Consider the following 25,562-nt stretch of genomic DNA (forward strand, 5'->3'; position numbering starts at 1 on the left):
GACATTATGCTCATTTTATCAGGCAGACTGCTGCGAAATTTGCGTGGATAATGTCTTTCATTTCTAACATCGAAGGGGGAGGGGACTGAAAGAAGAGAGGGGAGAAGGGATTTAACATAGCGAGAGGGAGAAAACGAGATAGTGTCTTCAAGATGGATAAAAACGAGTAAGTACATGTAAAGGACAATAAAACCACGAGCAGTGGGTTTAATTGTAACTGTAGCGTTTGATGCGTTATTTGTCGTATTCGGAATATATTTGGAAAGTATGTTTTGTCATCGATTAGGTAAATACATTGGTGTAGACTCTTCGCATTCTGCAAACATCCATGCACCGGCTTGCGGCCAGGATGTCCGTCTCTTCGGATCCGTATCGTACGGTTTAACATTCCCGATATTTACAGATAATGTTGAATTAAGCATGGAGGCGGTACTGCGTCGACACTGTGCTGTTTCGGCGCAGATTTTAGCCATGCAAAGTACATAATATTTTTTCTTTCCCCTCTGCATTGTTTTTATACAAACAAAGCTTCCATATGTGCTTAACATGTTTTTGAAATGCTGTGTGTTAGATCGATAAGATCTACTTTGTTCATTGATTAAAGCCGGCTCCGAGTCTGAATGACAACGGTCGGCATTGTCGTGGTGAAACGGCTCTCCAGTTTCACGAAGCTCACACAGAAACTTGCGCATTTCGGTTTTGAAACGGCAAATAAATGTCTTTATTTTGCGGCATTTGATTATTTAGCGACGTTCGTGATTGTTGTCAATGCAGTTTCGTGATTATTGTTTACGGTCTATTTGTAGATGGAGCCTAATTTATGTTTCCCATAGATTAACGTCGCCGTGGTGTTACGCCACTGGCGTCCAGATACATGGAGTATAAAACACAACTTCCGCTAAGATTTTTGTTTTCTCCAAAATAAAAGAACGTAAGGGTCGCTTCAGCGCAAGAATTTGTAGCATTTAGCTGCATAACCTAAGGTTTGGTACAACTAAGTACAGCAAAGGGAAAAAAATATATACATTTGTTATTTAACATTTCAATTATATATTTAATTGCATAACTGCACTCACATATTTAAGAAAGCATGAAAGAATGTCTTTGTCATTGTACAGGTGTGTAATGACATTTGGTAGATCTCTCTGTCCAGTGCATACAATTGAGACAGATCAGGTAAACGTTTCATGCAAGTTCTATAAAGACTTTATAAAACTATATGAGACTAAACATAATATCAGTTAATATCATAGCTGTACTTGATATGTTCAAAGTACAACTTGATGGCCAGAATTGACCAATGGTCAGTCTAGCTCATAGCATCCTGAAAGAACAAAACAACCCCTCCAAAAGTCGGTCAGAGCACAGTGTGCACCAGAGCAGGTGGCCTGGACAGTCAACCAACTTTGACAGTTGGGGGGCATTAGACTCAACTCCCTTTGCCTTTTCATAAAAAATAAATAAATAAAATAAATAAATAATACTGCCACCTGCACAACAAATTCAAGCATAAACAACCTATCTGAAACCACATAACAAACCAGTATGCATAATAACTATAAAGACACAGTACACTCATTTGTTTTGCAAGTTTTAAGTAATATCATGCTTTAAAGATAGCCTCATGAGCTGATGATGACCTCTCTGAGTTCTAAAAAGATGCATGGGGTTAGCCGATTTTCCAGGGTCTGGCTCATGTGCTCCAAAATCAGTGTCCCCCTCAGTCATGCTGCTACAGTTGGTACAAATGCTCTAAGTTAGTATTAACCGAATAACTAGCATGGGCGTGATTGTTACTACAATAACTTGTGGTTATTTAACATTTTTATTACCAAATTATATGCCATAAGTGTACTTATATTTGTAAAAAGTATGTCTGTAGAATTCAGCTGAGGGGGCACAGTGACCTTTCTGGATGGGCTTGCACCCCCACAGCACACATGCTAAGAAATCTTGAGGTGAATGATTAGAAAAAGTCTGTATTAAGGCTATTATAGTTAATTAAAACTAAATTAAAAATTAAATATGAAAAAAATGTGAACTGAAAAAAAAAACACTTTGGAAGCAAACTTTAACACTCAAAAAAAGTAATACTAAATACATCCGTCCATTCCTCCATTTTCTTCCGCTTAAACAAGTTCAAAACTATAATAATAACTCGTCTCTACTGCCGTGTAACTCATGCAGTGTGTTTCATCAGTAACCTCTGTCTATTTAGGGGATTATTTTTCCTTTTTTAAACATTAGTAACATTTTCCCTTCCCTTGGCCCCTTGCTTTTCTACCGAAATCCGAACACACTAACTTCCTATTTATCTCGCGGCATCTTGATGTAGCCGCGCTGTCCTGTTTTCCTTGCGGATGTAGCCCTCGTGGCCCGGAGAGACAGCCAGGTAGTGATGTGGCTGAGGTCCGCGGCGGAGCGATCTGTGCGACGACAAAGAGATGAGATGTGAGCAGAGAGATCCCACTACAGAGGACGCACGTAGTAACATGGTCGAAACAAAAGCGTGAGAAGCGATAGGCCTACTATCCCAAAACAAACAAACAAAAAATTTATTTATATCGGCACATTTCCTGAAACCAAGTGTGGTTATCTGCAGTAAGTTTTAGTGGATTTAGAGATTACTCGCGTGGGAAATGGAGAAGAAAAGGTGGGATTGCACTGCTCTCCCCAAAGGCTGGAAAATGGAAGAAGTGACCAGAAAGTCCGGTTTGTCAGCTGGGAAAAGCGATGTCTATTATTTTAGGTACTGCACGAGCTAAGGGCTTGCAAAAACTTAGTTGCACGAGACACCGAATTTGCGGACGGAAACGGGCAGGAGTGTGATCAGTGGTCGATGTAAAGTTTGGGAATGGGAGGTAGAGGGGGGGCTGTGTTTGCTGCACGACGACAACAACAAGGCCAGCCAGGCCATGTCCTCTCAACAATTGTTAGGATAAGGAGTCTGTCCAAACGTGCAGGCTAGTAGTAGCAGCAGCAGCAGCTCCTCATTCCTGCCAAGGTCTCCAGATGAATAAACTTCAGTGTAATCTCAGTTAATTACCTTTTATTTCCCAGTGAAGTGAATCAACAAACGCCAGATTTGTTCTCATTTAGCAGAGGAGAAGAGCAAGATGAGGAACAGAGGCAAGAGAGGGGGGAGGCGGGTCGGTTGTATAGTTTGTGGTAGGCTAAATGTACAATCATACTGGTGTTAACTGTGTGGTGTGTGATGTAAGATGCATTTGCATGAGTTACTATAGCACGTATCCACCCACAGTTGTTCCTTTGTTGGTCATTGCTCAGGCTCAAGACGATGTTGCTCCCACCAGTGGAGCTACAATGTTTCCATTTTGAAACATTTGGTCACGTGTTAGTTTTTGCCATGTTTACATTGTGATCACTAATGTGGAGAGGAGGGGGTGGAGTTTAGTTACACATGTTCAATATATATTTTCATATCTGCTCATTTTACTAAGATGTTTCCAGCTTTTTAATAAATGACAGAGCCAAGGTAGAGTCTGCATCCATTTCACGAAGTGCTCATTTGCTCATTTGGATGTCCTGCTTCTCTTTTGCTGTTGACTTGTTGCATGTTGTAGTCTGTGTTTTATACTTTTCTGTCTTCTGGTGTGATCTGTGTGTTTTTTGTTTTTCCTGCCTTTCATCTTGGTTTGGTTTTCAGTTTTGATGTCTCTTTGGTGTGACCTTTCCTTTTGCTAAGAGACAGTATTAACATGTTTTTTTTTGTCCCCCCCCCCCCCCCCCCCCCGCGTCTCTTCGCCTGCCTTGTTAGTCCATCTGGGAAGAAGTTTCGGAGCAAGCCTCAGCTGGCCCGTTACCTTGGTAACCAGATGGACCTCAGCTCTTTTGATTTCCGCACGGGAAAGATGCTGATGAGCAAGCTGAACAAGAATCGCCAGAGACTGCGATATGATAACAACAACCAGAACAAGGTGACACAAATGGGCTCGTGATGGTCAGCTGCTTGGCCTCAGCACTAAAATGGTCTCCGAGATTATTTACTGTCTGTCGGTTTATTTGCATACTAGAATTCTTAATGGGAAGTCTGATCTATGAAGAGCCACAAATTCCCACAAGTAGAGGAAAGAAGTGCGCAGCCACTGCCTTTGTAAATTTAATCTCTTTTATGGGCTTATATGCTTCTCTACTTGATAAACAGATTTTATCAGTAGACCTAAGGGGTGTACAAGTGGGATTAAGGGGTTAGCAATGTGCACTGAGCCTAAAGCAAGAGCCAAAGATGTTTCTGTTAAACAGGATAGATCACCTTGGTAACAGGTTAGCTGTGCGGCCCACACTTTTTTTGGGCCGCACAGCTAACAGCTGCAGAGAAGGTGATGTTCAAGAGATTCTCCAAGTGTACTGCTCAAAAATTAAAACAACTTTTTAATCGAAGTATAGCATCAAATCAGTTAAACCTCTGGGATATTGATTTGGTCACCTAAGTATCAGTTTCAGCTGCTTTGGTGTTAATGAAATTAACAGAAGGTGTACTAGAGGGGGAACAATGAGACAACCCCCAAAACAAGAATGGTTTTACAGGTGGAGGCCACTGACATTTTTCCCTCCTCATCTTTTCTGACTGCCCCCCCCCCCCCCCCCCCCCCCCCCCCCCCCCCCCCCACACTCGCCTAACCTAAATCCAATGGAACACCTCTGGGACATTATGTTTCGGTCCATCCAATGCCACCAGGTTGCACCTCAGACTGTCCAGAAGCTCAGTGATGCCCTGGTCCAGATCTGGGAGGAGATTCTCCCCCACGACACCTGCAATTAAATTTCTGCAAAATGAACTATCCTGCTGCATCATTTTTTTTCCCCCGTTGATTTTCGGGGTTTGAATTCAACCCTCTTTAGATTGATAATTTTCATTTCAATCAAAGGATGTGGCATCTTTTCATTCCAAACACATTACCGAGTCCATATCAGTATAGATATGTCATGATTTTTTCCCCATTTAGATTTGATATGTTTTCAAACCAATCCTTTAAATTTTTTTTGAGCAGTATGTTCCTGATGATGTGCTCTAAAGTGATGTAGATCCTCAGCAGGAGGAAACACAGATTAGGAAATTGATTGTTTAATCAGCGGCTATCACAAATAATAATAAATCAGAAGGGAGAGATGTGGTGAGTGCATATACAGATCAGAGAGAGAAAGAGATAAAACATACCTTATGAAATAAGTCAGTAAAACCAAATTGGTTCTAGGTATGGATAGAAATATGAGGAATGGGATGGTAGCAGTTCACGAGTTGAAGTGTTCCTATGTGCAGCTGTAAAATTGGGAATAACTGGCATGCAGTTTGCAAATAAATAAGATGAACAATTTTCTGCTGTGCACTTTTTTTTTCAACTTCCTCTTGATGTTGGATGATGTGGAAAAGAAGAGCTAAATTAAATAAGGTGTCAAATAGCCTCTCTTATAGGGGATTACACTGGCCCAGGAAAAAAAGCCTGTTGATAACCACTGTCATGATGCCTCATGCTGGTGTTAGGTGTTGCCAAGTCATCTAGCATCGAGAAAGTCTGGTTTTGTATAACTTGCTTCGGACTGCACCTCGCATGAGCAGTGTGCAGGTCAGCTCATTTAGACCCCAGTCACACAAGCCTGAAGACCAGTTAGCGACCATTTGGCAACCACTGGTCACACAGCAACCAGTTGTTGGAGGTTGCTTGTAGTCACTAGCGTAAAATTGGTTGCAAAGAAATATATGGTTGTACACCAGAAACGTCTTTGCAATTTCTTTGGTCTCTAGCAAGTTGCAGGTTGGAAGATGCCAACTTGACTACAAACACTCACCAGCTACTCACCCAGCGGTAGTGACACTTGAAAAAAAAGCACAAATCAAACCAGAAATGGCCTTCAAAGTAAACGTTGCACCTTTTGAAGTGTCAGTTGCAGCAGTAGTGCACAACTTTAACTTTATAGGCCAACAGTCTCCATTTCTGGTTGTCTTCATGCTTTTTTAAGTGTCAGTACAGCCGGGAGAGTAAAATGGGGAGTGTTTGCAGACACGTCGGCATCTTTCATGCAAGCTATGGGTGACCGTGCTTGCGATCAACGCAGTCACAAGGAGGGTTTCGGTGCAGCACCATCTTTATGACCGATTTCACCCAGTGTCAGCCAGTAACCTCCAGCAACCACTTGCCAACTGGTCAGGAAATATGCGTTCCCTAACGCCAAGGGGTCGCTGACCAGTCTCTAGGCCTCTGTGGCTGAGGCCTTAACTCTGTCAAGTGCTGACATCCTCTTTCTCTTGTCCTTCTCATTCTCTTTCACTGTTTTTTTTTTTTATTTTTAAGGGCAAACCTGACCTGAACACATCACTCCCAGTCAGACAGACAGCCTCCATCTTTAAGCAGCCTGTAACCAAGGTTACCAATCATCCCAACAACAAAGTGAAGACAGACCCTCAGAAAGCTGTTGACCAGCCCAGACAGGTGAACAACCTATTACTACAACAGTGTGCCAGAAAAATCGGGAAGCGACACTATATAGCATTGGATAACAAATGCACAGACTGCAAAGACGTGCAGCTCTGAAACTGGATAGACCAGTATTTTTTTGACTATGTCAAGTTTGCTGCACTCAAAGGAACAATGTATTTCTGTTAAACTGCCTCCAGCTAAAATATTCTTCCTTATTTTGTTCACAGCTATTTTGGGAGAAGAAACTCAGTGGTCTAAATGCTTATGACATTGCAGAAGAGCTGGTGAAAACAATGGAACTGCCTAAAGGCCTGCAAGGTAAAACATGAATTCATCAGCCTCAGCAAGCAGTTTGTCTTAAAATGACGTTTTAGTATTTCCCCTAAGAGCAGTTTTGACTGACCTCAGCAACCGTTTAATTGTTATAAAATTTAGATAAACATGGGTGTAGTTCAACTGTTACATTTCTGGAAAATGTCTGGTAACCACCCGCTGGTCCCGCAGGTGTTGGTCCAGGTTGCACAGACAAAACTCTCCTGTCAGCCATCGCCAGCGCTCTGCACACCAGTGCTGCTCCAATCACCGGGCAGCTGTCTGCTGCTGTGGAGAAGAATCCAGGAGTCTGGCTAAACACTGCACAGCCACTGTGCAAGGCCTTCATAGTCACTGATGAGGACATCCGGTGGGTTTCATAAAGTAGTCTAATCTGGATGTGTTGCTCTTTTGTGTGTTTTTTTTTTTTTTCTTTTTTTTAAAAATCATATTTACCTCATATTCACCCACTGTGAATTTCAGTGCCAGGAAACAACAGCTCCAGTAGTGTGGGAATAATGCCATGTGTAATCTGTCCTTCTCTATCCTATCCCCTTTTTAAATACGTCATTTGTAAAATAGTTTTAGAGCAAAAATTAATGGGGATATTTCTCAAATTCAGAGTAAGCTTGTATTTTTTTTTTCGTCATCTCCGATGAGCCCAACTTGGAATATTTTCTGCCCAGTGTTCCTCAGCCTGTAACAAGTGACCACTCATCTCTGTAAAAACACCATCTGTTCTTCGCTGATTTAATGGCTCTTATAGGCAGATGTAACTGCCAACAGTAACAGCTTCCTGTTGTGTTTATGTGTAGGAAACAGGAGGAGCTGGTGTACAGTGTGAGGAAGCGGCTGGAAGAGGCGCTCATGGCTGATATGTTGGCCCATGTTGAGGAGGCTGCCAATGAAGGAGAGGCTTTAAAGGAGGAGGGCAATGGCAGTGAAGACATGGAGAGTGTATAGCACAGGTTGGTGGTGTAATGGACATTTTTTTAAAGATTTTGATAGACATAAAAGTGCCAGTTCACCCAAAGTCCATTTTTTTTTTTTTCCCTTTTTCAAGTTGTCCAATTTTGGCAGTGTTGGCTATAGAGCTGTCAACGATTTCTTTAGCAGGCTGATGTCCTGCTAAAAGTAGCAGGACATCATCAATGAAGAGGCAGCCATGCGAGCCCAAGCCACGACATTACCGCCACAGTGTTTCACAGATGAGCTTGTATGTTTGGGATCATGAGCAGATCATTTCTTTCTCCAAACTTTAGCCTTTCCATCACATTGGTAAAGGTTAATATTTGTCATCAGTCCATAAAACTTTGCACCAGAATTTCTGAGACTTGTCTCTGTACTTTTTGGCAAATTCCAGCCTGGCGTTCCTGTTCCTCTTGCTAATTAGTGGTTTACATCTGTAGATTGTGATACCTTCAGTCCTGCCCCCTGGAGGTTGTTGCTAATATCACTAACACTTGTTTTAGGGTCTTTCTTTACAGCACTTACAATGTTCCTGTGATCAACTGCTGGTGTTTTCCTTGGTCTACCTGTTCGACATTTGACAGTGACGACTTTCTTCTTCTGGACATTTCAAACTGATTTATTTTCCATCTTCTCTCAGCTTCACAGTTGCTTGTTTTTCACCCATATACAGCTCTCTGGCTTTCACACTGATTGCTCCTACTACACCTGTCAGTCACATGTTTCAGTACATTTGCTCACAAGAAAAAAAATGGGTGGCTTCAGACAAAAGGTGCTGTGGTCTGAACTGTGTGTCAGATCCAGATGTAAAAACCTGGAAATAAAAAGCTGAGATGATGATCTTTTGTCTTATATTGATTTTTATTTTATTATTATTTTTTTTTAATATCAAATATGTGTCTCACTGTTCCAGTACTTTTGGAGGGGAGTGTAATTCTTCAAATGTGTGGCTCCAAAGCTTTTAAATTTACAGTTTGCAAACCCAGAACAGTTTCACAGTATTGATCCATATCAAATAATTCTGCACTTTGGACATTCATTACTTTACATTGTATAAAAAGACACCTGTGTAATTAATGTATTTGCTAATACTTTTTCTCTTGTAGGTTTTTGCAAAGTCCAGATGGAGTTGTTCCACACCTACATACATGACCATGAACAGTAGGATTCCTATTCCAGTCCATCCCTGAGGACCCCCCCACCCCCACCCCCCCGAATCGGCATCCAACTCCTAAACCTGACTTATTCCAGTGCAACCTAAAGAGCTGTTTTCCCTTCGCCCGACCCCAGAAACTCAAGTCTCCAACGCGTCCATTCGTCATTAACTACACTGGATGGGACTCCTTGGCCAAATTTTTGAGCCCACATGATTGTTAATGAGGAAATGAAAAAAGAAATTCAACACAAAATCAAATGAACTTTGGAATACTAAAAATAACTTATCTACATTGTGTCAAATTCAATGGTCAGTGATAAGTGTATTTTTTACTAAAAAGCTTTGAATGAGTTTGTATTTTTTGTGACAATCATGTCAAATCTAAATGTCAGAAAAAAAACTCGATTTGTTTGCCTTTTTTTTTTTTTTTTTTTTTTTTTTTCTTTTTCAGGCAGATTGGAAACGAATGTTTTGTAATTTTGCCGCCTCTTTCTTGAATTGAAACACTCCTGTCACAGCACACGCTGATCTGGTGGAATCCCTACGGTTTGATTTGTGTCTGTTGGGACAGACAGTCAAGTTTTTATTGTAATTTAAAAAAAAAAAAAAAAGTCCTCCACACCAGCTGCGTTGTCCTGTGAGTCGCGTTCAGTATTGACCAAAGAGGAGACGTGTCATTTTTTATTTGAAAGGCTTTTAGGTTTTCGGCTTTTGGCCCCGCTGTTACTCAGCTAAACGTAACTAAGGTGAAAAGAGTGCGTGATGGGGCTGTGGGAGAGAAATGACTTGAGACCTCTTTTGGTTGTACGCTTATTACTGTTTTTAACTCTCATCATCATTATAGGTGCTTACTGATGTTGTGAGATGCTGCTTATTCAAAGCTTTGTTACGATCACAGCTTCAGTCCATGTATTTTTATTTTTTAATTATTCTAATGTGTCAATGTTACCACACAAGACGCTGCCTCTTCTGAAACACACGCACAGAACGGGTTAGAGAGCAAATTAGTTGAAATTGTCTTTTCATTGTATTACCTGAGTGGTAAGATTTTGTATTTTTTAATTCCTGATGAATAATGCGTCCAGCTGAAATCGTGAGATTCCCTACAAAACATCAGCAGGCTGTTTGCTGAGATAAATTTGATTGTATTATTAAAGTGAGTCAGTATGTCACGAAAATCTGCTGAGTGTTTTATTTATTTTTTATGGTATTTAGATGTCCCTAAAGGATAACTTTTGTAGCGCTGCCCTGCCTGGCAGAAATGGCTCTCTCTCAACACAGCCAATCACTGCATCCCCTCACAGATTAACAGTTAACCCGACGGTCCTCGTGTCTCTATGTGAAGCTGGACAAAGTGCAATCTACTGTCAGCTGGACGGGACGACGCTCTGCAGAGAAAGGATACCGGCTGTTTCTTCAAAGGGGCATGTACAGATTACCTTGCCTGTTGTCTTAAATAGTGTTTCCCCTCATGCTTTGAATTATTAAAGATGGCAACACTGGAGTTATACAGCAAGGTAAGGGTAACTTAAGGTACGCTTAGGGCTTTCCAAATGGTTTATTCACTATGGGATCTGCACTTTTTCAGTACTTTGAATAAGAAATATCTTTTAATGCATAAAAACAGCATTGTTAGTGATGTTTGAGCATATTAATGAGATGCCTCCTATGTGTTTGTCAAGTAAATAAGTACTAGTCCTGATCTTTGATCTATTAGCCTGGTGACAGTGTAATAGTCTGAATTATTAAAGTGTTTAGTGAATATATTCAGAATTTGTGTGATTTAAAGCTTATGCGTAAAGGTGATTCATTAATAAGTGAATTAGCAAATTAGATTTGTTATTTTTAAATAACAGCTAATCTGTACAGGCAATTTAGAGAGAGGATGACTGATGTTAATTTTTAACACAGTTTAGGAGCCTTTTATGCTGATGGGTACCAAATAGCTTCACTGGGTGGGTCCAGGAAGTGTGACATCTACCCTAACAGTGTTTGACAATAATAAAATATCAAATGAAATGGCTCTCAGCTTTCTGATTTGTTCAGCACATGCAGATTTATCCTGCACTTTCCCTCTTTCTTATTCAGTCTGTTTTTTGCACAACTGTAACAGTCTGTTCCTTTGCTAGGGGGCGGGTGTGTGGGTTCCTGACCCAGATGCTGTCTGGATTTCAGCCCAGCTTCTCCAGGACTACAGGCCTGGAGAAAAGCACCTACTGCTACAGCTCTCAAATGGAAATGTGAGACACACTGAGCAGTTTCAATGTCCATAGATTAACGTGAATGCTCAATTATAATTGTCTCGCTAAAATTACACCTAAAACCTCGTTCTCAGTAATGTGTTACATCCAAGTCGTCTAACTTCCACTTTCAATGACAGGAGGTCCGTTACCCAGTGGACGCTCCCTCTGATCTCCCACCCTTGGGGAACCCCGACATACTGGAGGGCGAGAATGATCTCACAGCTCTCAGCTTTCTTCATGAGCCGGCTGTGCTGCACAACCTCCGGGTTCGATTTCTGGACTATAGCAGCATCTACACATACTGTGGTGAGCACCACATTGGGTAAAAGAAAGGAAACCTTAGAAAGACAGATGATTATTCAGCCAAAAAAAAACAGAATGCTGTAAGTGACAGAGGATCTTTAAATTCCTGCTGGAAAAAAGCCAGAATCGAGCAGCTCCTGTGTGCTTCTGTCTGCATGATTATACTGCAGCTCATAATGTGCTCTATAGTACAGTAGGTTAAAGGTTGACACAGGGAGACTACTCCTTCACTGCCACACTATAAAAGAAAAAAAAAACCCTGCTACACATTTAGTCGAACATTATCTTCTAATTAGATAGAAGAGGAAGAACTCACTTTTAACAAGAAGGGACCTCTGACAGATCCAGATTCAGGCGGGGCTACTAGGAATAATGTGAAAAATAGTTTTCACAAGACTCTGTCAGTCCTGTGAAAACTAAATATGCCCTTACCGCTTCCATTAAGAAGGTAAGTAGGAGCCAGGTGCTGCTAACCAAACTTGAATGCCTGATCATCAGCAAGTACGACCACTTCTATAAAAGCTGAGTTGGCTGATCTGGAGCATTCAGGTTTGTATTAATACAATGCCACAAGCTTCCCAGGAGTTGACGTTCCAGCAAATTCACCCCAAAGCCAGATCATGCATCGCTCAGAGAATCTCAGACTCTGCAGGCCTCAGTTAGCATGGTAAATATTAAAGTTGGTTACACAGTACAGTACAGTTAGAAAAAGACAGAATGATTGTGGATTGTTTGGAAGAGATGCTAGGAGAAAGCGGCTTCTCTCTAAAAAGAACATGGTAGCACAGCTTAGGTTTGCAAAATTGCATCTGGGCGAACCACAAGTCTTCTGGGGCAATGTCCTTTGGACAGATGGGGCAAAAGTGGAGATGCTTGGCCATAATACACAGCATCACAAACACCTCACACCAACTGTCAAACATAGTGAGGAGTGGGGATGATTTGGGCTTGTTTTGCAGTTACAGGACATGGGTATCTTGCAGTCATTGAGTCGAATCAAAGTGTTGCAATGGTAAAGTCAAAGTTCAGTCATCAATCCGATTGAAATACTGTTGAAGGACCTTAAGAGAGCTGTACATAAACAAATGCCTGCAGACCTCAATGAACTGAATCATGAGGTTACTGAGTTTTTTGCCCAGTAGCTTCCAGTACTGGATGACTGTATCTATTAAGACCAGTTGGTTGATAAGGGGAAAGAGATGCTATAAACGAGGGAGACAACCAGCAGAGACAACCAACAACAAACATGAAATGGCAAACTACTGGAGAGAGTGGACAAAAGTTAATGACCTACAATAGTGTCATATTCTTATAGCATGCATTTAAGTTGTCATATTTATTATAATTATAAATTTATATTCTGAAATCTGCCTTTTTAAAAACAGCCATGTAAATTCAAGCTCTCTAGGTGAGATTGCTTTCTTTTCCTGTGCCTCCAGGTATTGTGTTGGTGGCCATCAATCCCTATGACCAACTTCCAATATATGGAGAGGAGGTGATAGACGCTTATAGCGGTCAGGACATGACGGACATGGAACCTCACATTTTTTCAGTGGCTGAAGAGGCCTACCGCACTATGATCAGGTCAGGGGTCATGTTATGACAGCTGGATCCTGGGTGTTTGCTGGCATCTCATGGCAGATCTTATGTTTCATTTACTTTTTGATAGTCTGAGCATTAACTGCACTATGTGGGATATCATGATCACGCTGTCTGTGTGTATAGGGAGGAGAAGAATCAGTCTATCATCATCAGTGGGGAGTCTGGCTCTGGGAAAACTGTCTCTGCAAAGTTTACCATGAGATATTTTGCTGTGGTTGGAGGAGCAGCACAGCAGACCAGTGTGGAGGAGAGAGTTCTGGCTTCTAACCCGATCATGGAGGTAAACGACGAAAAGGTTTTCCTCGTTTTGTCATGTCAGAAGTTATAATATAAAAACTAGGATTCTGTATTTTGGTCTGCAGTCCATTGGAAATGCTAAAACCACTCGAAATGACAACAGCAGTCGTTTTGGAAAGTACATTGAGATTGGCTTTGGCACAAAGGGGGACATCATCGGGGCCAATATGAGGACGTATCTACTGGAGAAGTCAAGGGTGGTCTTCCAGGTAAACACTCACTTGCTGCAATGTAGAAAATGTCCTTAGGTCAGATAAATCAATAAGACTACCACAAATGTCTTGTAGAAATAATACAATGATTGTTCATGAATGTTTCCCATATATTTGTGTGTTTTAAGGCACCAACAGAGCGAAACTACCATATCTTCTATCAGCTGTGCGCCTCCAGAGAGCTGCCTGAAATGAGGTCCCTCAAACTCGGTGAGACTCAGTAACAGTCGACCCCCTCAGAAGAATGCGATGTCTACATTATTATGTACACAGTGCGTGCAATGTGAGTGTTGTGTGTTTTATTGAGTCCAGATGCACCTGAGAATTTCCGCTACACTAACCAGGGAGGGGAGATGCAGATACCTGGTACTGATGATTTGTCAGACCTGGAGCGCACTCGCAATGCTTTCACCATTCTGGGTAGAGTATTTTGCATTAACACAACCACAAAAAATATATCTTTGACAATAAAACAGGCAATTCTTCATGTTTTATATGCTAAAACTGCAGGTGTGCAGCTTGACCAACAGATGGAGCTCTTCAGGATCCTGTCAGCTGTTCTCCACTTGGGAAATGTTAACGTTCAAGCCAGTGGGAGAAGCTGTGACCGGAGTTATATTGATGTAATGAATCTGAATGAATATTTTTCCTTTCACCCATCTTTCATTATTATTCCTTAATAATAGTTGCTTTGTTTCTCAGGCAGAGGACAGCTCTCTGGCTATCTTCTCCAAGCTATTAGGAGTTGAGGGATCTCAGATGGCTCACTGGCTGTGCCATCGCAGACTTGCTGTAGGAGGGGAGATGCTGGTTAAACCTATGACTGGTCAGCAGGCTGTAGAAGCCAGAGATGCACTTGCCAAACACATCTATGGTCAGCTGTTCACATGGACAGTCCAGAGGCTCAACTCAGCTCTGCGGGCCCAGCGAGGACGGACCAAATCTTTTGTAGGGGTGTTAGATATCTATGGGTGAGTGAACAATGTTTGTGACTGTCTGCAGCATATGATTAAGATATTTTGTATGCCTTTGACGTGGACTGAGAGGTGTCTCCTTCTCCAGGTTTGAGACCTTTGAGAGGAACAGTTTTGAGCAGTTCTGCATAAATTATGCCAATGAAAAACTGCAACAACAGTTCAACAGGGTAAGCTGTCTCCCTTTACCTTTGTGCTTTGGCCACTGTGAGTTTGTCAGTTATTTTACCTGCACATGCTGCTCTTGAACTACTTTATTTAAGAAATCAGCCCTATCACCTATGCACACTTAAAATATGAAAATATTTGATATATGAAATATAATGTATTTGTTCGAAATTTGTTTTGTCTGCCATATTTGTGTGCAGTATATGCAATGTATGCCAGTGGTTTGTACTACATACCATGGGAGAGTGTGTCCAAACTCTTGACTGGTACTGTACTTGTCCCTATTAAAAAAAAGGAAAAAACATTGCGAGGAAACACAGACTGCCTTTTGAGTTTGCTCTTGGTTTCCATCATGGTCAGTTCCTTAAACTTTCAGCTGAGACACTGCGTTATATAATTTTGTATCATTATCATTTTTTACATTTTTGTTTTGCGGTGTTTGCAGCATGTGTTCCACTTGGAGCAGGAGGAGTACATCCGTGAGGAGCTGGCCTGGAGTCGGATTGAGTTCAGTGATAATCAGCAGTGCATTGATCTTATAGAGGGACAACTGGGCATGTTCGATCTCTTAGATGAGGAGTGCAGGGTCTGTTATACTGTCTGTTTTTCGCTCCTCAGGTTCTGTCTGTTCTATCTACTTTTTGCCTGTGTGCATAAAAATATTTACATGTTCAGGAACACAAACATTTAAATAACTGTGTTAGTATGTGTAATAATCTGTGCATTATTCAGATGCCTAAAGGTTCTGATGAAAGCTGGGTGTCCAAACTGTACGACCAACACCTGACCAGCAAGCCTCATCCTCACTTCCGGAAGCCTCGCATGTCAAACAGCGCCTTCATCGTTCTGCACTTTGCTGACACAGTAAGTTACATAATGTATCTGTCAGGTCTCCAGTGATGTTTATGACTCCCTGAAAGCCTTCAGTAATTCTCTTCAGTGTGTCTGTGTTTGCATTGATGGTTTGTTTTCTTTTCCTCAGGTACAATATGAATGTGATGGCTTTTTAGATAAAAACCGAGACACGGTCTTTGAAGAGCTCATTAACATTTTGAAAGCAAGTCAGGTAGATATGTGCTTAATATATATTAATCTAAAACGTCTAAGCAACATTGGTTTCACCAGCTGTTTGTGTTTGCGCGCGTGCGTGTGTGTGTGTATGCGTGCGTGCGTATGCGCGCGCTTCAGTCCGAGCTGGTGGCTGAGTTGTTCCAGCAGCAGAAAGATGTGTCTCCTGTGGCCAATGGAAGCATTTGCTCAGGGAAAAGAGCCACCAGAGAACACAAGCTGACTGTAGGCTTCCAGGTGAGATGTTTTCATTTCTATTTTCATTTTCTTAGTGCATCCATCCATTTTAAACAAGTTTCATGCTGATTGTTCTTTGCTTTTGTTCCCATCAGTTCCGTCAGTCCTTACAGATGTTAATGGGCACTCTCAACAGCACCACCCCTCACTATGTTCGCTGTATTAAACCCAATGACCTCAAAGAGCCTTTTATGTGAGTCCTCATTTGGCTTGTTTTCACAGCTAAGGTTTTCGGTGTATTTTAATGGGTGCTGATGTTTCTAACATCCTCTCCCTGTTAGGTTTGACCCTAAGAGGACGGTCCAGCAGCTAAGAGCCTGTGGGGTGCTGGAGACAATTCGTATCAGTGCAGCAGGTTATCCATCCAGGTACTGAGCAATTCTAAGATATTCCTCTTATTCTTTAGTCTTTAGAGTATTTGAACAGTGTGGGTTTGAAAGTCCTCATATAAACCAGAAAATTCAATCAAACCAGCAACTTAAATGCTGTTACTAAGTAGCACAAGAATAAAGTGATATAACTGTTCACTGAGATTAATATAATTATGTTTTTCTAAATAATTGATTGATTCTTATGTTATAATAACAGAAATATCAAGTTGTTTTCTCTAAGATTTGCTCTACGCAATCTGTGAATCCAGATGGACGTATGAGGAGTTCTTCAGCAGATACCGAGTTCTCCTTCGAGGACCTCAGAGCCAGGACCAGGCCCAGGCTGCATGCAGACAGGCCTTGCCTCAGCTCATCCCAGATCCAGACCAGTACCGCTTTGGAAAAACAAAAGTATTTTTCCGGGCTGGTCAGGTGGCTCTTATGGAAAGGCTGAGAGCTGAGAGACTGCGTGTGGCTGCTGTGATCATCCAGAGTCAGGTTAGAGGATGGCTGGCACGGATCAGATATACCAGGATCCTCTGGGCTACTGTCACCATACAGAGATACATCAGGGGAGCCCTGGCCAGGCGGTGAGGACAGAATGAGTGTCTGTGTCTATTTCCTGTATTTTATGGCACAGTCTTTGCCATTTCATTATTTTGAAAGGAAAACTAATAATATGCCCTTTCCAGAATTCTTGTTAATGTTTGAAGAGTAGTTATGATTACCCACATTAAGAAGATCATTCACTTGTGGAAAAGGTTGAATGATATGTGCAGTTATGTATTTTATACAGTAATATATACAGTAATTTAAGCATCAGTTAAGCTTGGATTTATTTCACTCCTCAGTTTTTCAGTATTATTTGTTGAGAAGGTGGAAGGAGGCTTAAAGAAGTAGGTCACAAACAACTTTGAGGAGCTCATGAATAAAGAAAATGAGAGAGAGAGGACAGATGGAGGAAAGTTAGTGAATCAGGAAATGCAGAGGATTAGTAAGGAGGAAGTGAGGGCAGCTATGAAAGGGATGAAAAGTGGGAAAGCAGTTGGTCCACATGATATACTTGTGGATGGTATAAGAACGCCTAGGAGAAAGGGCAGTGGACTTTTTGACCAGATTGTTTAACGCACTCCTGGAGAGTCAGAGGGTGCCCGAGGAATGGAAAAGAAGTCTACTGGTACCGATTTTCAAGAACAAGGGTGATGTGAAGAGCTGTAGTGACTACAGAAAAGGTGGCAGAGTGGCAGAGAAGTATGTGAGGGTGGTGCAGGACATGCATGAGGGCAGTGAGACAGTGGTGAGGTGTGCGGTGGGAGTTACAGGTGGGGTTGGGATTACATCAGTGCTGGACAGATTGAGAGATGAGGTCAGGTGGGAGTCTCTGTGGACTATGTTTGCAGACAACATTATGATCTGTAGTGAGAGTAGGGAGCAGGGGGAAGAGAGCCTGGAGAAGTGCAAGTATGCTCTGGAAAGAAGAGGAATGAAAGTCAGTAGAAGCAAGACAGAATACATGAATGAGAGGGAGACAGGTGTAACAGTGAAGCTGCAAGGAGCAAAGGTAATGAAGGTAGATGAGTTTAACTCTGGGATCAACTATCCAAAGCAACAGACAGGGTGGAGTGGAGGCGAATGTCAGAGAACTTGCAGAGGGTTGGCGTGAGGCTAAAGGGACCAGCCAAAAGAAGAAGAAGAAGACGTCAACCTGACTAAACTCTAAATTTAATAAAAGATTCTGCACATAAAATTCTTCTTTGTCGTTTGGCTGCAGACTCGCTTTGATCCTGCGCTACACCAAGGCTGCTTTGGTGATCCAGAAGACCTACCGTATGGTGGTGGTCAGGCAATTATTCCTCATGATCCGACAGGCCACCATCACCATCCAAGCATTCACCAGGGGGACGCTGGAACGCCGCAGATATAGACTGGTCAGCAACAGATGTTTAAAAAATGACACTCAAACACTTTATAACTCTTTTTTTTTTTTTTTTTTTTTTGGGATGTGCAAAATATGTTTTGTCCACTTTTTCTCTAATCTTAAAAGAGGCTAACATACAAACATTTAGTTCATAAGCACCTATAAACACTTAACCTGAATTGATTTAAAACCCTGTTGGTTCCCCTCAGCTGGTGGCAGAGAGGGCAGCTGTGTTGCTCCAGGCCAGAGTGCGTGGGTGGTTGGCGAGGCAGGCATATAGGCGAGTATGTGCGGCTGTTGTGTTCATGCAGTGCTGCATCCGCCGCAAGGCTGCCAGAAGACAGCTGCTGAAACTAAAGACTGAGGCCCGCTCAGTGGAGAGATACAGAGAGCTCAACAAAGGCATGGAGGTCAAACTGATGCAGCTGCAGCTGAAAGCAGACCAGGAGGTGGGTGAGGGTTGTGAAGGGATTTGACCCTCTCATGTGATCTTGATAAGCATTAATTGTATGAGACAAGAGGTCATTTTATTTTATATTCACATGACAAAGTTGTTTTTGTGTGTATCCAGGCCAGGGAGTGTGCTGTTTTGAGAGAAACCCTAACGGCAGAACGAGAGGCTTCCAGTGCTGAGCTGGCAACTCTGAGGGCAACGATACAGAAACTAGAGAACCAGTTACAGGAGAAGCCTCAGCCTGGGCCTGTTATCAGTGAAAAGGAGGCAGAGGACAGAAGAAGAGCTGAAGAAAAAGCTTCCCAGGAGATCCTCCAGCTTAAAGAAGTAGGTCTGCAAACAATAAACATGCTTTCCTTCCTTTATATAGTAGTGAATACTTCTGATTTTGTCTGTTTATTGACTTTTATTTTTTAAGGAGCTGCAAGCTCTACAAAGCGAAAAAGAGAGTTTTTACAAAGAGAGAGAGGATCTCTCTGCTTGCCTGCTTGAACAAGAAAAAAAACAAGAAGGTAAGCTTTCACGTCACCAGCATCATACAGTCACAGCTGTCTCACACTCTGTTTGTTCTTTTCCCACCCGTCTGTGTCTCTCATATGTCTTCATGCCTTCTTTCTCTGTGTGTATGCAGAATGCGTGCATCAGGCTGTGTCTCACGTGACCGCAGCCCTTCAGGCAGAGGTGGACGAGGAGAGGAGAAAGTATCAGGGTCTCCTGAGAGAGTTCACCAGACTGGAGCAGAGATACGACAACCTCAGGGAGATGAGTCTGCTCACTGAGGTTATTAACTAACTGCAACAGCAGTCACACTTAAAATTAATCTTGTGAGCTTCATTTTATTTATTTCTTCTCACATCATAGCGTACCAAAGGCCACAGAAGAACTGACTCCACCCAGAGTTTGGAACCGCTCTCTCCCTCGACTCCACTGTCGCCCCAGTCTCTAACCCCACTCTCCCTGTCACCCTTCCCATCTGCCTTTCCATCCCCGGAGGCGGTCCGCAAGGTCAGTGTGACGTCTCCCTCCCCGGAGAGGAGAGTCTCAGTGTGGAGCTCTGAAGCACCAATGGTGAGGAAATAAAGATTGGGCAAAAGGCATTTCATCAATACAATTCCTAACATCTACATTGTCACTGCAATGTCATCATCACTGACAGTGTCCTCTAGTATCTCACTGTGATCGTGTTTGCAATGACAGGAGCAGCTGATGGAGAAGATGGATGTGGCCAAAGACCCAGTGGTGAAGCTGAAAGGAGAAGATCTGGCACTTGCTTATGATGCTGTACGGGTGGCAAACAAGTTAGTCACTTATTACCTACTCACTCACTCATTTTGCAGAGTACTACCTTTCAGTTTTAAGCTGTGATTTAAATTTAGTGGATAAACTTGTAAGTTGTTTTGTTTTTAATCTCTGCCTCTGTGTGTGTCAGGTTTTTGGAGAGCCAGTTGCATAACCAGCGCAGTCAGTGGGAGGAAGAACTGGGAACTCTGAGGCGTCAGCTCGCTCGATCAACCTCTGGCTCATCCTCTGCTGTACAGAGACAGGTATAGAATTTATTAAAGCCTGTAAGGCTTGAGGAAAACCATGTGTGTTTTCTTTCTTTTTTAAATTAATGAGCCAGCCAGCCAACTAACAACAAAACAAACAAGACCCTTCAAAACAGAAAAAAGTATACATTTGTTTTGGTGACATGGTTCTGTACAGAAGGTCAGACAATACTACCTACAAACACAAAGCAAGCACAAAGTCCAAATCCAGAACCCCAAGACTAGGAAAAGGGTTGGAACCAGTGACACGAGGTACAAAGGCAAACTGACACAGTAGGAGGGGAATCACACAAAAGCTAAAAAGTCAGGAAAAGGAAGATGTGAAGTGAAATTTGGATGGGGAAGGCAAGTGCAAAAGTGGGAAATTAGGTGAAAATTAGAAAATATATAAACGTGACCCGTGTCATAGCAAAGCTGTTCTCTGAATGTGGTTGTTGCCACTTGTTAAAGTTGTCTGTCTGTAGTGTTTGTGTGTTTTTTTTTGACATGCCCCTATATTGTGAGTCACTTGTTTACAATGTTCACTGAATTTTGTAAACAATATTCTTTTTTTTTTTTCAAGGAACTACAGGAGATGCTGGAGGCTCGAGAGCATGAATGCATGAGGCTGAGAAGAGAGCTGAAGGAAATAAGAAACACAGTCTCACTTCGGCGACTCCTGACACAAGGTGAGATTTCACCTGACTGATTGCCTATGAAGCCAGGGAGCTTAAACTGACTCTGGGATGAAAACAATCTGCAAGAGTTGGGTTTGATGTGCATTTTTAAATAAAAAAACAAAAAAAATCAATTTAACAATACCCCGATCAACCACACAATCAAAACCACCTGCCTAATATAGGCCCCCCTCATTAAACCTGACTTGTTAAGGCATTGACTCAACAAGTGCTCTGAAGGTGCTCTGTGGTATCAGGCACTAAGTTTTTAGCAGAAAACCCCTTAAGTGAGTCTTTTAGGTTACAACCACTATCCATGGATCATATGAAAAACACATACAACAGATGCTTGATTCATGCATTTTGATCATCAGACCTTATTCCCGGTGATAAATGAACACTTATTGTTAGAGGAATTTAAATACCACAAATATTCTAATGCGGAAATTAGATTAACTACATGAAACACAAGTGAAATTTTTGGGCCTGAACACAAAATATCTGCCTTTCAGTTAAATTATCTTCCACGTCTGTAGTCTTTAATGTGCTGTTCTTCATTTGTTCGTGATGAGGTGTTTCCACTTTCTAGTTTTCCCATCAGCTTTGGCCACAGAGAGTTCGTGTCCTGCCCAGTCAAAGCCAGCAGCAGTTACTGGTTTACTGGAATGCAGGAAAAGAGATGAAACCAAACTGATCAAGAACCTCGTCACAGGTGAGCCTCATCCCTTTCTGCCTTAATCATCTTCACCCATCTCTTTTGTTTCTTGTGTCCTGACGAGTTTTGAGGAGTTGTGAAGCAGGTATTTAAAACGAGGGGTGAGTTTGACACGTTTTTGTCATCTAGAGCGAAGGCAATAATCAAGGACTTTGACAATGACAGTTAAAATATATCAAAATGTACTCTTTAATTGTAATTTGCAGGGCAGGTTCTGAAAATGTAATAATTCAGTAGCAAGTATAATGTCACTCTAGAATGAACTTTTACTCTAGCCAACTCTTGAAGCTGACAACAATGCCCTGGCCTTGTCCACCCTGCCGTTGCTTCTCTCACTGTGTGTGCTTCAGACATCCGTGCTGACAGCGCCCTGTCTCTGCCTCCCGGTCTGCCTGCCAGCGTGCTCTTCCTGTGTGTCCGCCAGGCCGACTGCAGCGGAGACCAAGTTCGCGCTCGCTCGCTTTGTAGCGCTGCTGTCACCGCTATGAAGGCAGCTCTGAAGGTAACGTGATCTCTGAACCTTCTTGGTGTGCCATCTGGTTGAGGTTTAATGTGTAAGGACAGTTCACATCATGTCCGGTAGATTGCCACTTACAAAATGACATTGACAGCTAACTTTGAAACATGTCCTTGTGATTGTTCTGCTCTACACATGCATCTTATACATGTCAGTCTGGCTAATGAGGAAAATGTTAGCTATAATAAAGTCTGTCTTGGACACATCTATTCAAACAATTACTGAGATTTATTTTCATTTTTTCTTGGTAGTGTTGATTTCTAATTGTTTCCTCTCATCTTTTTTCTGCAGAAACATGTCAGTGATATAGACATGACTGCTCTGTGGTTAAAAAACATCTGTCTGTTTCACGACTTATTGACCCAGCACTCCCCAAAGCAGGCAGGATCAGCTTTCATTTACTTTCTAGATTAGAAGAACATAATCATTCTAGTTTGGGATTCACTGATTACTATCACAGCTACATGAATGTGTGATTGGACTGACTGCTTTTCAGACCCTTGACTCAGACAAACTGGTTCCACTGTCTGCTGATCTGAGTGATTTGATCCGCACCCTGAGTGACCTTTCTATCCAGGCCTATCAGCAGCTTCTTTCCATTACTGAGACCCGTCTACAAAACATCATAGGTACTACAAAAGTAATGACTGGTACTGATGCTAATGATGCTCAATCCTCCTTTGCTCTTCTTATCTACCTTCTAATCCTCCTCTCTCTCAGTCTCTGCCCTTTTGGAGAGCGAGACCATCCAAGGTCTTTCTGGCTCAGCGGTAAAGCTGGCAGTGACCAGGAGGCGAGCAGGCTCAGACCCCAGGACTGTAGGAGGAGAAGCTCCCACGATGGCGTCTGTGCTGAGGGAGCTCGGAGCCCTTCACACTTCCCTGACTCAACAAGCTTTACCTAAGACACTGCTGGAGCAAGCCTTTCACCAGCTCACCTACCTCATCTGTGCCTCTTCTTTTAACAGCCTGCTGCTGAGGAAAGACATGTGCAGCTGGAGTCGTGGCATGCAAATACGGTAGAAACGCACACTATTACGCTGTATTTACATTTACAGTCTGACATTATTTGCAGTAGAGATGCAAATGGAGATGCATGTCATACCAAAGTTTTGTGGCTTAATTAGTATATCTTGAGTTTTAAGTCCATATTGTTCCATTAAACTAGCTCATAATTTACTAGCTCTGAATAGTGTGATCTAAAATTATGGTCATTCATTTACATATTTGAACTACGCTTTCAACAACCAGAGTTAAAATTCTATCAATAAATGTGTATAAAATTATTATTTTTTCATCTCACTTGAAGGTAGGATGTGGACCAAACACTATGTTTGTGTGGGACATTGTGGGAGACGTTAGCAATGCTGGGAGGTCTGGGAGTCTGAAATTTTCATATCCAACTTAAATATAAAAATACAATAAACTGTGAAGGCTACCAGATTTGCATTTAATGTGTAAAGGCCAGAAAAATGATATCTGAATGGAGCTTTTTCAGCTCTTTGGCTAAGTAACTACAATACGGATAAAGAGAAGGTGAACTTTGTTCTTATGGTCTCATGTGATAGCATCCATATACTCCTGTATTCTCAATAGCCTCTTTCCCACCAACAGGGTTCCGGAACCGGTACCTTTATTTGAACCGTTAGGCGGGTTTTCCACCGCGGAAGCACTCGGCGCTCGGCCGAAAAACGGGTTCAACTCCGGCCCCGCAAACTAGCTGGTCTCGAACCATAAACGCGTGACGAAAGCGGCAGAAGGGCGTGACTCTGCCATCTCAACATAAACTTTTCTTTCATATTACATGTGTATTACATGAGAAAAGGGAAGCGATTTTCGGCTGTGGATTAGGTTGGGCTCTAAGGCTGAAATTGCTGCTTTGTATCAGTTCATATCACAGATAAAAGGACACAAAGTGCTGTCTGTGTTTCCCTCTGTGCTGCACACAGATGCTGCAGTAGTTTGGTTTGGACCGTAAAACGTATTTGCAGCACAAGAAAGGGGAGCGTGTTCTCCCACGTTTGTGCGCTTCCGTGTCCCGACGAGGACCCGCCCACACTCAAACGTAAAGGAGCAGTTCACAGAATAAACTGTATTTCCCAGTATAAACTGCCACTTCATTTTCTTTGTAGGAGTTTCCATCATATTCACCAAAATCTTCAAAGCTTGTGACTTTTTGGTGACTTCTTTACCTGTCAAGCATAGCTTTAGACATGCTAACCTCCATTTGAATATAACAACAAGCCTTCCCTACTTTCTCCACATGCACTGGGTTAAAACTAAACTTAAAAAAAGAACACATCCTGCAGAGCCAGCCAGAAAGTGGGACATTGTATCAACATGTGGGACAAGGCATAAAAATGCAGTGCAGTCCCACATAAAGAGGGACATTTGGTCACCCTTGTTGAAAGCATCTTTACAAGCATTGCCAGTTTTACACTGTTTTTAATAGACCAATCTATTTTATATGCCTATTAGGAACCAAAAGCTTTCCTCCTTTTTTTTTTTTTTTGGTAAAAACTGCATTACTCAGAGTATAACAGTTCGCTATTAAACTTTATTTCACATCCTTTTCTTGTCGCTTAGTTACAATGTGAGCGTACTGGAGGAGTGGCTGCGGAGCCGAGGTTTACAGGCAGGAGGCGCTGTGGCCGCACTGGAGGCCCTCATCCAGGCAGTTCAGCTGCTGCAACTGGGGAAAAAGACCGAGGCGGATGCTGAGGCGATTGTTCAGACTTGCAGTGCCTTGTCCAGCCAGCAGGTGGGTCTGTTTGGCTATTTGGATTTGGCTGGGAGAGGAAAAATGTCCATAAATGTCGCATTTTATTGCCTGCTGGTCTCTTATTTTGTTTGGCAGATTGTGAAGATTCTGACTCTCTACACCCCCCACAGTGATCTGGATGAAAGAGTCACGCTGAATTTCATACGTACTGTTCAGGTACTGTATGTAGCTGTGAGGTTTAATAAGTTCCTCATTTTGAAAACATTGCATCCCATGTTGCTCTCTGTCTTTGCCGTTTTAGGGGCTTCTCAAAGGCCGTTCAAACAGTCAGCATTCACAGCTCCTAATGGATGTGAGGAGAGTGTTTCCTGTCACATTCCCCTACTTGCCTCCCCCTGTCCTCAGTGCTGAGCAGTTAGTCATCCCAGACTCTCTCAAGATCTCCTTTCTACGGAAGGCATAAAAAAAACAGGATGCAAATTTATTAATGCTTCAGCACATTTAACTCCTAACTTACTGAAGCTAGTCCTTGGAAATTTAAATAACTTCCATGTGTTTTTTTTTTTTTTTACTGTAATTCTTCCCTCAGATTAAAAAAAATTGCATTAACTTGTTTAACTAAACTCTTATTAATGTAGTCTGTATCTTATAGGAGGTCACAAGTTATGTCATCTTAGGAAAATAA

The 25,562-nt window shown here is 42.1% G+C and overlaps 2 protein-coding genes across 5 annotated transcripts; both read left to right on the top strand.

Annotated features, from left to right (window-relative positions):
• Positions 1–10,055, top strand: mbd3b (methyl-CpG binding domain protein 3b). Of its 4 annotated transcripts, XM_030728220.1 has the most exons (8): positions 1–166; positions 3,100–3,168; positions 3,779–3,938; positions 6,312–6,449; positions 6,665–6,755; positions 6,942–7,119; positions 7,565–7,717; positions 8,825–10,055. In XM_030728220.1, the coding sequence occupies exons 1-7, from the start codon at positions 153–155 to the stop codon at positions 7,710–7,712; spliced, it is 798 nt and encodes a 265-aa protein (XP_030584080.1). In that variant the 5' UTR covers positions 1–152; the 3' UTR covers positions 7,713–7,717; positions 8,825–10,055. The 4 variants fall into 4 exon arrangements, with proteins under 4 accessions (XP_030584080.1, XP_030584082.1, XP_030584079.1 ...); XM_030728222.1 differs by lacking the exon at positions 3,100–3,168 and having other exon boundaries at positions 8,825–10,054; XM_030728219.1 differs by lacking the exons at positions 1–166; positions 3,100–3,168 and adding an exon at positions 2,454–2,749.
• Positions 10,056–10,364: 309 nt separating this feature from the next.
• LOC115779058 (unconventional myosin-Vb) lies at positions 10,365–25,378 on the top strand. Its single transcript, XM_030727507.1, has 35 exons — positions 10,365–10,391; positions 11,004–11,114; positions 11,255–11,423; positions 12,860–13,004; positions 13,146–13,302; positions 13,385–13,528; positions 13,660–13,741; positions 13,844–13,951; positions 14,042–14,154; positions 14,234–14,502; positions 14,594–14,675; positions 15,119–15,259; positions 15,406–15,537; positions 15,656–15,739; positions 15,862–15,978; positions 16,074–16,171; positions 16,260–16,346; positions 16,619–16,939; positions 18,121–18,277; positions 18,477–18,716; positions 18,839–19,048; positions 19,140–19,233; positions 19,353–19,501; positions 19,583–19,789; positions 19,919–20,019; positions 20,151–20,265; positions 20,831–20,936; positions 21,514–21,636; positions 21,990–22,141; positions 22,448–22,537; positions 22,653–22,785; positions 22,877–23,174; positions 24,742–24,916; positions 25,013–25,093; positions 25,179–25,378. Exons 1-35 carry the CDS (start codon positions 10,365–10,367, stop codon positions 25,338–25,340), a joined length of 4,980 nt encoding a protein of 1,659 aa, XP_030583367.1. The 3' UTR covers positions 25,341–25,378.
• The last annotated feature ends 184 nt before the right edge of the window (positions 25,379–25,562 follow it).

The sequence above is a fragment of the Archocentrus centrarchus genome, chromosome 4 (genome assembly GCF_007364275.1).
Source record: "Archocentrus centrarchus isolate MPI-CPG fArcCen1 chromosome 4, fArcCen1, whole genome shotgun sequence".
Lineage (NCBI taxonomy): Eukaryota > Metazoa > Chordata > Actinopteri > Cichliformes > Cichlidae > Archocentrus > Archocentrus centrarchus.